The sequence below is a fragment of the Grus americana genome, chromosome 5, assembly GCF_028858705.1.
Source record: "Grus americana isolate bGruAme1 chromosome 5, bGruAme1.mat, whole genome shotgun sequence".
Classification (NCBI taxonomy): Eukaryota; Metazoa; Chordata; class Aves; order Gruiformes; family Gruidae; genus Grus; species Grus americana.
This window is the reverse complement of record NC_072856.1, coordinates 30,818,419-30,832,438: the sequence shown is the minus strand read 5'-3', so window position 1 is coordinate 30,832,438 and position 14,020 is coordinate 30,818,419. Positions and strand designations below refer to the sequence as shown.

General features: G+C 40.6%; 1 protein-coding gene across 8 annotated transcripts in view; it reads right to left on the bottom strand.

The window, feature by feature from the left end:
• Window positions 1-14,020, bottom strand: part of MIDEAS (mitotic deacetylase associated SANT domain protein) — a 64,743-nt gene that overhangs the window by 11,024 nt on the left and 39,699 nt on the right. For all 8 annotated transcript variants that reach the window (XM_054826804.1, XM_054826802.1, XM_054826800.1 and 5 more), the window contains 6 exons: window positions 9,686-10,006; window positions 8,344-8,689; window positions 7,804-7,870; window positions 2,489-2,631; window positions 1,522-1,625; window positions 20-95 (listed from right to left, as the gene is read on the bottom strand). In XM_054826804.1, coding sequence (XP_054682779.1) covers window positions 20-95; window positions 1,522-1,625; window positions 2,489-2,631; window positions 7,804-7,870; window positions 8,344-8,689; window positions 9,686-10,006 — 1,057 coding nt within the window. The remainder of the gene's footprint in view (window positions 1-19; window positions 96-1,521; window positions 1,626-2,488; window positions 2,632-7,803; window positions 7,871-8,343; window positions 8,690-9,685; window positions 10,007-14,020) is intronic.

Sequence of the window (14,020 nt, the reverse complement as noted above, 5' to 3'; positions counted from 1 at the left end):
GTTATTCTGGTTAACAAACCTGTGTAGTGATAATCTGCCAAAGGGTGAGTAGGCAATCGTACTGGCCTCTTCAATAGCAGTTTGGTCAAAGCTCCCTAAGATAAACACAAATACAATCATTAGTTTAGTGTTTGGGGTATTTAAAACAAAGATCAGGCAATCATTAATCCTCTCTTTTTCTGGCAAGCTAACTGAAAACAACCATAGCACAATTTAACATTTGGGACAGGGAATGTGATTCACAACTTTAAAAATCACATTCTTGACTATTCACTGAGTCTTGGGTACCACAGGCAAGTAGTAAGCTCTCGGCATCTCTTCATGTCTCTGCAAATTGACACCTACCAACACAACCACCACAGTATCAGGAAAGAGTTAATTCCATAGACAGAGACCATGCAGCAGTTTCCTCTCATTTACTGAAGGTCTAAATTACATACTCGCATCCAAAAACACTGCCATAAATGATGTCTGTCTGAAACATCCAAGTCATTTTGATCTTATTTCACTTAACTAAGCAATATTTCAAAATAAAACAGAGCAGTCATGCAACTGAAAGATTCCACACACACCAAAAAAACCCCAACAAACTCTCTCAAGCTGCTTTTTACTTTGCATTTAAACTGGAAGTGTTTCAAAGTTAACAGTAAAGAGAGAATGGAGTGATGCTTCAATTAGCAGTTTAAACCACCTTAACAGTGAGCTCCTGCTGCCAGGGGCAGCCCTGCTCCTCCCTAATGCCAGCAACAGCATTCACAGTGGTGGGCTGCTTCTGGTTACTTATCTAAGCAGAAACCTAGCACACACAAAAATTATTTTTTATTTGTTCTCTTCTCCAATCCAGGTCAATACAGTCTCACAAGTGTCAGCGCTGGTGCACTACAGGCGATGGGAAACAAGCAGCCAGGCAAAAGTGTGTGATACTCCTGACCATGGGGCTAATTTATGCCAGGTTAAATCAATCACAGAACTATAAGAGGACAACAACCCTGTGTCATATTCTGCGCTCTTCTTTGACATTACCTTCCAGGGGTGTCAAAGGGCATTTTATGAAAGTATATCATGTCTTAAAATATTGATATAAAATTAGCAGCACGGCTGTTTTATAGACAAGCAGAGAGAAGTTAAATGGATCTGCCAAAAGTAAGAGAAGCAAGACATTGCACTTTGTGCCTCAGCTTCAGCCCCGGCCTCTTATTTTTCCTTCCATCATCTTCCCAGGTAGACCACATTTAAGATTCATTTAGCAGTCTAAGCACACTCACCTTGGTAGACTGACAGTCTGCTTGTTAAAAAGCCAAACATGTAAAAGTTTGAAATGTGCAAGGTAGTAAGTGAACGTGGCAGTGCATATCAGGCAGAACCCACTTTGGGGACAGTAACATCTCCAAAGGACACTAAATAGTGGGAGCCAGATTCATAGGAAGGAGTGTGCAAGGCTCTCTTCTCATGAAGTGACAGGTTACCTGGTCTTCATTAACATCTTTGACCACATCAAGGTGAAAAGCTGGGAAGACTCACCAGAATGCTTCCCTTTGCTTCATGTAAGAAATGCAGCGCCAGCTCCTGGTTGGTTCCAGCCCCAGGAAAAATGCTTGAACAGGCAGCAGCTAGCAGGTTTTCCACTATTTCCACAGAGGTACCAAAAAAAAATATCAGGTAAGAAGATTAAAATGGAGTTTCCTACAGGATTTGCATCATTAATTAGCTCTTTTGAAGCAGAGCTAGACATAACAGAAAGTACCACTCTCAGACAAATTGAATGTCCTTGCAAATTTATCTGGGTCACATTTGGACACAAGAACTCATTAGACCACAAGGTCATGCAGCTTTACTCTGCATGCAGCACTATTTACACATGGAGTTTCTTGCAAATCTTCCTCCTATAATGTCTTCACATCTCCCTTCACCTCAGAGATTTCCTAAATTCCCCCTTATATTGTGAATTTCCATTTCATAATACCCTTTTTTCTCTCTCATCAGAAAGACTTCTTCCAAGCCTGCCCACTTCCTCTTCCCTTCAGGATTTATACATGCCACAGCCCACATGCATCAACAGCAGACAGCTCCCCAAGTCTGCCACTAGCTGCCACAACCCCTGCTTCCTCATCCTGACTTCAGTCCACAACTTAAATTTTTCAAAAATACTATTACGTCTAGAACGTCCCTTGAAAATACAGAAGTTGAGTGCATGCAGCTTTCAAATGTTAACAAAGACGAGGAAGCTTCACTGAGCAAAAGGCTGCTCTTTGCCTGACCAGTAACGAAAGGTCCCATTATATCTCCATTAAAAAACCAACCCTATCAAACTCCCCCCTCTCCACCACACACAACCCAATAAACAAGATTTACTCCCAAGACTGTTTTCAAGACCACTTAAAAATGTCACTTGACTGGCAGCTCTGAATTATGTGTACAGTAGATATGTGGTTACCCCTACAACAGCCGTGACAATTCAGTCCTATTTACCGGCCTTCCACATTCTTACCATTCTCTTGGGTGACTTTGTTGGTTTCCAGGTCACCCCATGGCTGCCACACCAGCTCTGCTTTATGTTCATCAACTGCTGCCAGAGATCTGTCTTGGAGTGATGGGATTTCTGCTTGAAAGCGAGTTCCTACATTTATTCGCCTGCAGAAAAGGTAACAAGTAATGGTCAGGCCCCCTTTACAATATCCAGAAAATCTCCATCTCTGCTAGAAGCGCTAATTATGAAGAAACTGAAATGCAGCAGGCTCTTGCATATAACATGAACAGCTTTCAGGTGTTGTAGGCTACATTAATAAGTATGACTCAAAAGGTGAGAGGTTTTACATCCATTACCAGTTTCCATTGTCTTATCAACAATAGTTGAAATTGTATTTAAATTAGGATCTCCTAATAACTGCTCAAAGAACAGTAATTAGCGTTCAACAATCATCACTTTGAGAGGCCGTCACACAGACTTCTCTTGTGGCAAGCTTGCTCCTCATGGATAAGATAGATGAATGTTTTTTACTATTAACATTTTGCCAGTCGCAACTACAGAATCATAGCATCATTTAGTCTCCAGAAGTCCTTGCCAACCTGTCTGGTCCAACTCCCCATTCAAACCAGGATCAATCTCAAAGTTTGGTCCTTTATGGTCTTGACACAAGCTATTACGTTCTAGAAACTATTTCTAACAACTGAAACCAAAAATATAAAACAATGAAAGCTGTGTAGCTCATTCTGTATCAAGACCAAATCCCATTCTTTGAACACAATCCCATACTTTTAAATGCTGACTTAGGGGACAGATTTTTCACAATGTGCAATCCACAGAGCACTATACTTGCTCTAAATCAAGTGACCATCCACAGAGATTCTACTCTGTGCTAGCAAACAGGATTTTGTGCATGGAGATAGGTAAGAACCACCATTGAAAGACTGCTCTACCAGACTTGGAGGCCTGGAGGTCTACACCAATAGCACAGCAAGCAGCGAGAGCATGGATGTCCTTTGTCATTGCTCTACATCTCTTAGTGGCAAAATACTGGCAGAGACACCGCAGTAGCTACACAAACACAGTGCAAAATATTTTGCATAAGACCAAGGGCAACTTTCTAAGTAATATAGCAACTATGTATGCAATTCAGAGGTCCAGAAGAGAGAGCAAAAGAAATGTCCAAACTAGGCTAGCTGAAAGACCCTTCAGAAAAACCAACATATCAGAAACCCAAGATATTTGAGAATAGCTGCTGCTCAGACTGCTTAGAATATAATGAAAATCTCATATTCTGAAATAAGATAGCTATACTTAAAGCAAAAACGTTCCTCTCAGATGTTAGTCAACTAGCACCATACTGGTAACTCCTGAAATAGTAAAGGAAGGAGAAATAAGTTCTTTTTTGAGACAGTAGATCAGGCAGGCAGAGCCCACAAGATGATTAAACTCTAGAGTCACTTCATTAGAAAAAAGGTAAAGCTCTCTGCCCAGGGCAAGGTTTTTATAATTCTCAAGTATTGGCTTGGGTCCCTCCAAGCATGAGGGGAAACACAATTACCAGAGGAAAAAAGCATGATCTAGTACAATAAGGAATAATAACCAAAACATGTGAGCCTCCAGACTTTTCTGGTCCTTTGCTGTTCTGAGATGACACATACATGTATATTATGAAAGGAAGAGTCTGGAAAAGGTGCAAGGAAGCCTTGAAACAACACATACAACCCAAACAAAAACCCAGGGAGATACCAGCAAATGTTCCGATAGGATGTTTTGAAGTTGTAGAAGACTTTGGTATCAAAGGAAGGAAGAAGGTATAAATTTCTGTTATGGAAGGGGAAGAAAGAAACACCTTCATTCCCTTTTTTCTGCCTAATACATTACTTTGCTATTGTCAGTAAGCAGCTGCACCATGAGATGTCACGAGCTGGAAAAGCCTACATTCAAAACAAATGGCTGACTTCAAACACATATTAAAAGAGATTTTACAAACTATTTCTTTTCCATCTATAGCAGATGCAGATCTACTTGCCTCACACTTGAGGGGAATGGTTTACAATTCACGTGTGTATAATCGAAGAGATGCAGAAGACAGCTATCCTACACACTTGTTCTGACTTCACCTATGCATTCAAGCAGCAACTTGACATTGACAGGGTGGTATTCCCACTTGGACAAGCAGAATCTGCTAGATGCACAGACTGATGCTAACTTCCTTCCAGTAGATGATGACAAGATGACATCCAGCATGACAGATGTAGCAGGAAAGTTTTAGACAGGCTGCCATACACTGTCATTTTTCCCCAAAACCCTGTCTCCAATACCTGTCGAAGGTAAAGCAATAGGGACATTACACATCTCACATCATGGCTATGGGCAGGGGAGAAGTAAGGCAGTTGAAAATGTCTCATCTCTTGTGCCCATGACTGTGTTGCAGGATCTGCTTCTCAACAGTAATTCAATTTCAAATGCACACTAAAAGTGGAACCTGCAAGGAGAGTGAAGAACTCCAAGAAAACCTCAAAGTTTGGTTTTGAGTGTTTTACAGCTACAAAAGTCTACTAAAACTGTAACGCTACACAGTTTTCCATTTTTCCTTCACCTGTCTTGATTATCTTGGACAAAAACAGCACAATCCAGACCAAAAATAAAAAGCAAGAAGATATTTCATGCAAGACTGAGGAGAAGACCTTGCTAAAAAACAAAGCAAAAAGAAAACACCCTGATAAGTCCTCCTTTCAGCACACCGTGAAGGACTGAAGAATGATGCTTACATGGAGTCTCCTGCTCACTGTGATTAGTCTCATTTATTGTTATGGCATGCAGTTTCACAGTGGAGGAGAGAGTAATGGATTCTGATCCACCCTAGAAGGGATGACTGACAGAAACTTGACACTTTGCTGTCAAATGGAAACTGCAATGTCGCCTTGAAGGCCTATCAGAAGTTACTTTTTATCTTGAAATTACACTTAGAATATGGCATCCCTAGTCTAGAAAAGCCTAAGAATTAGACGGTGTACCTGCAATGTCTGAATAAAACCTGATCTCCACTGCAAGAGTTGACCTGAGTAACCTGATCTCATTTGGCGTGCTCTGAGCAAGGGCTTGGACCAGGTGAACACCAGAGGTCCATTCAAGCTACGTTATTCTGTAATTCCCTTACTGATGAAGCCTGGATTTCAGTACAGCAAAAGCACTTGTTTGTAAGCACTGACAGTGCTCCTGGGACATGCCAGTACACAGCTGAGTGTGATAACATCCAGAATTAAGGCTGTGAATTGGGAAGGCAATTCACAGCTCATGCACCACATCTATACTTGAGGCTGACTAGCTGAGGGAGGACTTTAAGACCTTGAAGCAACTGAAACTTCAAAACCAGTAGAACACAAAGATCTGTGACACCAGCTGCCTATTGTACTACTTCACAAACAGAAGAATTAAGCTTCATTATCACATTTCCTATTCCAAATCTCTGCAATGAAATGAACTTTTGAGAAGCATGAGCAGAGGGTCTGGTAAAGCACAAGCAATTAAGAACACAATATAGGGTAATCACAAGTTATAGTCAACTTATGACAGAGTCAAGACTATAAATCAAATTAAACATTTTTTTCTTAAAAAGAAGTGCTTCCTGCCAGATTTCCTGTATAGAAGATATATCTACATAACTGACCACAACTGTGCTCCACAAATTAGCTTCAGAGCAGCAAACTGATTACTTTGACAACACAGAATGACAGCAGTTTGTTAATTTATCTTGGTTAAAAGTTAAGCCTATCTACCTGCATAAGCATCTGTTTGTAAGAATTAAGATGACAGCAAGACAACTCTTTGCACATAATTCCATTTTGGCACCAGGAAATGCACTTGCATTACTAAGTTACTACGGTAACTTCCAGCAACAAATCTGAAAATTTTCAGACACAACTAAAATTGCAGCTAACTTTATGCCATTAACTTCAGCAATTTAAACCAACAGACGTAACAGCCAATTGCACCACAGAGAGTCAAAGATCAAGACCTGGGGGGAAACAAAAAATATCTGCTCAAGAAGAGGTTTCCGTGGACTGGTGCAAAATGAACCAACAACAAAAAGATGAATTAAGCCATTTTCAAAACAGATTTAAAAAACAGCAAATGAGCTTATTTCCATGAACGGGCTCAGCCTGGAAGGGATTTGCAAAGGTGTCAACAATAACATGGGTGCATTCGTAATCACAACATTTACTCAGGACAGCCTGCTGCCAAAAGTGCAGAAAACTCATCTTCAAACAGGAAGGCAGAATGGGAAAAGATTGTGGGGAAAAAAAAATTGATAGCAAATGTTCCAGTCAATTTTAAAAATATAAGCCATTTTGGAAGAAAAAAATAAAAGCAGCCTGGTATTTATTTGGGGAGGGTTTGAGTTAAATATCTGAAACATGACAGGATACGCTGCAGAGTTAGAGCAGAGATTCCTGACTGCACAGAGTCAGCAATGCAGAGCCACGTGGGTGTTTCCATGCCGTGCATCTCCATGTTTAGATTTTGCAAGAGTTCATTAACCTTGGTGCAATCATGAATTGGAACTACCTTGCTGTAGTTCTACAGTGCTGAACTTGAGCTGATGACACTCCCAGAGGGTTTGCATGGGCTGTGCAGAGACATTTGCTACTCTGCTTTTTTTGCTACTCCGCTCAGCTTTAGCAGGACTGGCACCAAGCCTAAGCTCATGACTCCAGCTACAGTATCTCCAAACTGTGTTCCCTAGTGCTGCTGTGTCCACATATGTCTGAGCTTTCCCAGCGTACAGCCAGCTAAAAAGACTACTGAGGCTTGTTAGCTCAGGCCACACACACTGTATGTCACTGGCTGTAGGGCTTTCAGACTGAGCTAGCCCCAGAGGCAGCTGCAGCTAATACACACCACATGGATAACCTGCAATCTGAGCAATCCATGTGAGAGCTAACTACATTTGTCCATACAATGTTTTGGCCTTCCTCTAAAGGAGCATTATTTCCCCACTCTAAAACAAACATACAGCACACAAAGAAGTGTTTGTATACGACAAACAGAACAGATTCACCTGTAGCTAACCAATAGTATTTCAGCCCAGAGACATAGGAGCAGTAACAGAAAGCAGTTAACATCACCAGAATTACAAGGTGTGTTTGCCCAAACAAACATTATTTATCATATGGAGTAATTTTTAATAAAGACAATTTATATTTTAAGTCACTAACAGGAATAGCTTTAATGTTTCCAAGAAATACATCAACTGTACAGGGAGCGCCTTGAAGATTTAGGATGAAGAAAAGAAGCACATTTACAATCAGGCTAAGAATCTCCTGGGTACTTACGGTTCAATGCTGACTGGGGTGGCTTCCCCCACTACTGTAAGAACAGGAGGGGTAACTTCTGAACTATCTGCAAGGAAAAGAAAAAAACTGCTCAGATAGCTCATCTTCCCATGTGAGATACAGTCTTCACAAAGCTTGTAAAATCGTATCAGAATTATCCACCTTTCAAAAAAGGCACCTATATGCTAAAGAAGTTTAAGATGACCAAGAACTTACCTTCTAGTCAGCATCTACATCTTAGTAATAACTATTTACTGTCCCTTCAGTTCAAGACAATGACAATCTATTACAGAGAAGGAACTGACTTTTCCATTCCTAAGAACGTCAGTAGGGGGTGTTGCACATTACTTGTGAATGCATCTCAACATGCATGCCCAGAAGGAAGCAACACAGCATTTCCTCCATCCTAGCTCTCCAGACTATCACGAAGAAATCCCGGTTCCACATAACCACATCTGCTAAAGTCATGATCTTCCTCCTATTAGTCCACAGTTCCTAATGATAAATTAGCCAAGAAAGGAAGGATAAAGTGGAACTTACTTGATCTAAGCAGAGTTCTGTGAGCACTTTTAGGAGTCATTGGAGGTGGAACCGAATGACCACTTGAAGAGAGGATGGCATTAAAATATAGCCCAGATCCTTCTCTCACTGGACTTAGAATTGGCGGAGGAGTGTAAGGAGGTAGCTCAAAGTTCCTATCTGAAGGATGATCTGCCAGACGGACAGGTGACCGTAAGTGGCTCTGATATGGAGTAATATTAGAATAAACAGGTGGTGCAATAAAGGTGCCAGCTTTTGGTGGTATGAAGAGTGGCTCAGGTCTTGGCCGCTGCTTTGGTTTCCGGGCAAAGCCCTCTGCTTCATCCTTTGGAACAGCATCTTCATGCTATTAGAAAAAAAATACATACTTAATTTAAAACCACAAGTCATTTGAAAAACTTCAGTGAGACAACAACATTCTTTCATACATTCGTTCTTTCAGCTCAAAATCTGGATACTGCAGTTGGAGGGTGTCTCAACAATTAGCACAAAGGGAAAAAGGGAGAAAGAAGATGGGAAATGGAATGGACGCAGGAACTATTAGGTAGCCACACTAGCTCTGAGTGCTTATTAAGTTATATTTTACAAGAACTACACACACGTCTGGTCTAACCTTTAGTTGGGAAGACAATGACCTCATGGTAGCTTTAAAAGAGGACACAAATGTATAGCAGAATCCTCATACAGATATAGGGTGACACCAAATAGCAATAAGAGAACAGAAGACAGTATAACAATATTGTCTTAGATGGTCAAGCATTTAAATGCAGAGAAACCTCCTTAGATGCCTGCCCTTTCTCTGGTATCTGAATGTTCTACTGTACTTCTGAATAGAAGAGACAAAGAAACCCAAAAAAACCCCAAACAAACAAAAAACCCCACACCCACTCAACATCACCACACTGAAGAGGAACACTCAAGTACTGACCTGCAGAACCTCAGTAAGAGATTTCAATTCCATGAAAATATATCTTCACTTTGGATTTTGTTCACATACAGAGATAAGTGCACTACTCACAATTTATTATTATCTATGTATGCATGGAAAAAGCACTCTGTACTCAGACTATTTATTCTAGTGTTATTGACCATCCGGCTTTATTCACTGTTTAGTAGTGGGGCATTTCTTGGCTGCTCTAGCATTAGGTGCAGGTCATGAAAAGCCAGTGATGCCCAAATATATGGCAATATTATGATGAAAAAAAATCCAGTCCCCAGAATGCATCCATTCCAAGTTCAAGCCTTGAGATCAAACTACTTTAATAGACAAGCTTATGGATAAAAACTATGTAATTAAATCTAACAGATTTGGTTCATCTTTGGTTTCTTAGTTTATCCATACCTGATTTGAGGTTTCCACGTTAGTATTACGATTAGATCGCCTCCGAGTGACTATCACAGAAGGCTTGCGTTCACAAGGAGCTCGATCATTTGTTTGGCCTCTCTGGAGCTTTCCATCCTCAGACTTTTCCTTTCCAAGGGTCTGCAAGTCAATTTTTCTCACTGGCACAGACACAGGAATGATAAGAGGCACAAGGCTGTTATCCTCCCGGGCTCTTTTTGGAGCTGGCGAAGAACTGGCAAATTCCACAACACTTTTTGCAGCTGTAGGTCCTGGAGCTGCTATCAGCACACTCTTCTTCTCTTCTGAGGTATCCAGTTCCTGAGAAGAAAAATAGATTCCTTAGAAGTTCTGTAGTACTTACATAATAAATCAGCTGATATCTCACTTTCAGTGTATATCAAGTTTCTCAATGCAATTTGCAAGCTAAAATGGATTTGGAAAAGTGTTACTGGAGGAAAAAGAATACTTCACAAAAATGTTACCAAATTTCTTAGAATTACTTGAGGATTGCCTGAAGTCTCAACTGATAGAATATTTGTATATATCATTCTTAAGTATCATTTCACTACCTATGGTTTGACATTTTATGTTCCAGATGAATTTGTGCCCTGCCATTTAACTTCCAACAAAGGTTCTTCAGTTTTAGCAATGATCATAAGCTGCGGGTTATTAATTTCAAATATTGGACTTCCATTCCAGGAAAGACTGAACCATGATAATCTTAATTAAATCTCTCACACAAAAAACAGAGCTAGCTTTTTGCTGAGGGGTTTCTTTTCATTATTTTTTATTTACATGACAGAAGCAACTTTCCTGATAATAACTGGAGCCTTTGAGGTTTGTTGTCTAACAGGCTTGAGCCTGAAGGATTTTTGCTCAGCAGAATCCACAAAGCATAATTGCAAGCCGGCACTTTTTGCATTGGTATTACAGCTTCCATGTCTCTGCTTTCTTTTACTCATGGAAACCCTAGAAAATTGAGCTCCAAGGAATGGAGGATGAGTTACTGAATAAACACATAGATACTGTAACACCAAACAGCTTCAGGTACTGTTAGATAAGTGATTTCTAGTCCTTTAAATTACTATCCATATGTTCACTCTCAATTCAAAAGCAGTTGCCAGCTCACCTAGAAGCCAGATGTTAAAGTACAACTTTCAAAACCACCTCTGCCTTCTTGAGTCCTGATGAAGTGCAATCTAGCAGCTGTAGGAGATGATCCTTTTGGTGTTTCAGAACTTCTCTCGAACTCAGAGTTCCATTTGGAAATCCTTTAAATAAGATTAGGTATGCAAACTCATCCTCCGTCGAGCCACAATCTACTGAGGAATTCACCTGAACAGCTGTGTTTTGTGGGTGGAAACTAAGGCACATTATTTCTCAGGTATGACAAGAGGTCTCCAACCTGAACTTCCAAAATTTTGCAGAGGTTTACTGAAGTAGTAAAAAAGAGTCTGTTGTGTGCCATTAAGGCTACTTAATCAAAAAGCTAGCACAAGCAGTTTCTCTCATAAGGATTCAGACACCCCCATCAGTCATTTCAGTGTGATCACAGATCAAGAAAGCCAGCTTCACTGATGGGCGAGAGAACATGCTCCAGCTGGCCGATGAAGAGTCAACCCATGATAGCTGGGAGGACACCAGACTGAAGTCTCACTTTGATATTATATTTATATTGAGGGAAGCACAACTGTACTGTCACAAGATGCATCAGTCAGAGCATGGAGTTAGTGCTCTGGCCTCTCTCCAAATCAGAGTCCTGGTAATTTTTGTTGCTTTTAAGAGCAAACATGTCCACTCTGAAACATTAAACCTTCAAAAAAAGCTAGGTGCCAAGCTTGATCAAATAAAATCTATCATATCGAGAAGACTTAGCACTGCCTCCTTCCAAGACCTTTTATTAGAGTAAGGCTAAGTGTGCACAGAAAGGTTTATCCCATAAGTGACACTGCAATTTAGAAGACTGCTTCTTCCCAGAGACTGGAGATATCTGCCCCTACCACCCAATGATCAAACACACAATTGAAAAGTCACAATTGGCATCAGCTGCCCCAAGTTGTGCTGCAGGAGGAATTAATGAGCTCTGAGGACCTCCCTTCGCTCCAGGCTGGTGATACGCACCTGTATTTTCCCATGAGACTACCAATTTTGGATTTGGAGGGCATCCATCATGCTGACAGATATGTCACTAGGAACCACTACCTCTAGATAATAAGGGGCTCTTGTAAATTTTTGTAGCCTCCCTCCACTACTTCAGGAAAGAGAGACTAACAAGGCTGCCTTTTTAAACAGATAAACAGGTCATCTGCTGGAAACAGATGCCTACCTTCCACTAGTCCTGTCCATACCTGAAAAAGCAGCTCATAAATGGCTTCATGCTGCTATACATGGGCCTCCGTGCATCAAGGAAATTTATGCTGTTATCACCTTATTACTGAAGCCTAGTTAAATATCTGTGACAGCTCTGGGGTCATCTTCTGGCAGTGAGAACCACAGTAGGTAGTTTTGCACCGCTGTTTAGAGGAGTGCATTCACGCTACAGTCTTTAGACCACTGCCAAGAAAAGTCTTGGTTTTAACCAGATTCCTTTTTTCCTCCTGATGTAGCTGTTGCTAGTGCAAGCACTCTAGCATACTTTCTGGGTACCTGAGAGAATAATGGCAATCAAACAAGTAATGGCAATATGAATATGTGAACAAACACCAATTCTGACCAATCTACAAACCTCAGATACTTCCTGTGTGCTACACAGATCTCTGTAGGTCAAGAGACATGAACTAATTTCCTGACTACAAGGAAGAAATTATGGCAGCTAGTCACACAAAAGATGTCACATTCTTTGTCTGTATGATCGGTTAACCATTCTCCTTTTATTTTCAAGATTGGGAGGTAACCACAGAGAGAAGGCACCACTGGGAACTTCATATAAATAGTTGAAACATCTTTAAAGATGCCCTGGTCCACATCAGAACTTTTCTGGTTATGAAAGATCACATATACCTAAGGTTTACTAAAAGGGGACATGACTGATTTTGGAATTAAGCTATTTGTTTCGGATCCCTAAATAATTTCTCAACTGTTTGATTATGCTCAGAGGTAAGCAGAAAACAGTCATTGAACAAGGGACAGGACCTTCATTTGTAGAACTGCTAGGGGATTTTCAGCTAGCTCAGCGTCTCTGCTGCAGAATTTGGGGCAGGAGGGCTGCTGGATAACTCCAGCAAGTGCAACTTGTTGCACTTGCATTTAGATTCTTGCATAAATATTGAGGGATGAACTAGTGATCCAGAGTCCTCTAGGACACCCACAGAAACCCATCAGTCATTTTGACATTGATTCTGTCTATCCCTCAAGTGGTTTCTAAAAAATTTAGAATTCACAGACAAAAACCAATTGTGATAGCTGGAAGAACTGTTCCAAGGCCACTGCTGTGACTGGACAAGAAACCACACCAGCCTTTTAGAAACACCTGCCTGTACAGTGCTTTCTGCCATCATTCTGCATCATCTTGCTAACCGTAAAGGCAGCTTCTCTCTGCAGTCAAACTGAAACTTATCCATGAAGGAAGTGAGTCCAGAACTGCAATTCCACAACTTCTTTCTTTTTTTTTTTTTTTTTTTTTAAATAATGTGGCAGCTGGTGCCCTGCCCTGTGCTAGGGGAAAGAGGCCAGGTAACTGAAACCTCTGTCTCCCTTCCATAAAGGAATATGTAAATCCAGACACCTTTAAGATGACCATTTCAGATCAGAGAAGAGTTTTTTGCACTATTAAAGAAAATAAGTTACACCACCATTTTGCGTGTAACAGTTATATGTGAAGTGAAAACATAAAACTAACAGTTGAGAATTTGCTGCAGCCTGTAAGCAGCAATAAGCTTGCACCACCTGAAAAAGTCACGCACAGTATGATTGGCAGCTCTAATGCAAAGTGTCAGTTGTGACACTACATGTAGACAGATACTGCTGTCCAAAGTAATGTTTTCACATAAGGTACACACACCTACATTGGAATGTTCAAACAACTGCTTCAAATTATGAATGTATCTTCTGTCATCAATAATTTGATCCTATGGCCTTCTTACACGCTCTTCACATAACCTACACTAGAGAAGGCTTCTAGGTTGTTTATAACCGAAAGGCATTGATAAAAGCAGCAGACCACTCTCCTCCCATAAACATGTCTTCTTTTTCTCCCTCACATGATATCCAGTCCCCTTAAAGATGCAAAATCCATCAGACCTCAGCTAAGAATTTTAACATCTTTCAAAACCTCATCCTGAAAGCCTGAAGAGATCTAAACATAAAGAGTTCTTCTGCTAGTGCCCATCATGG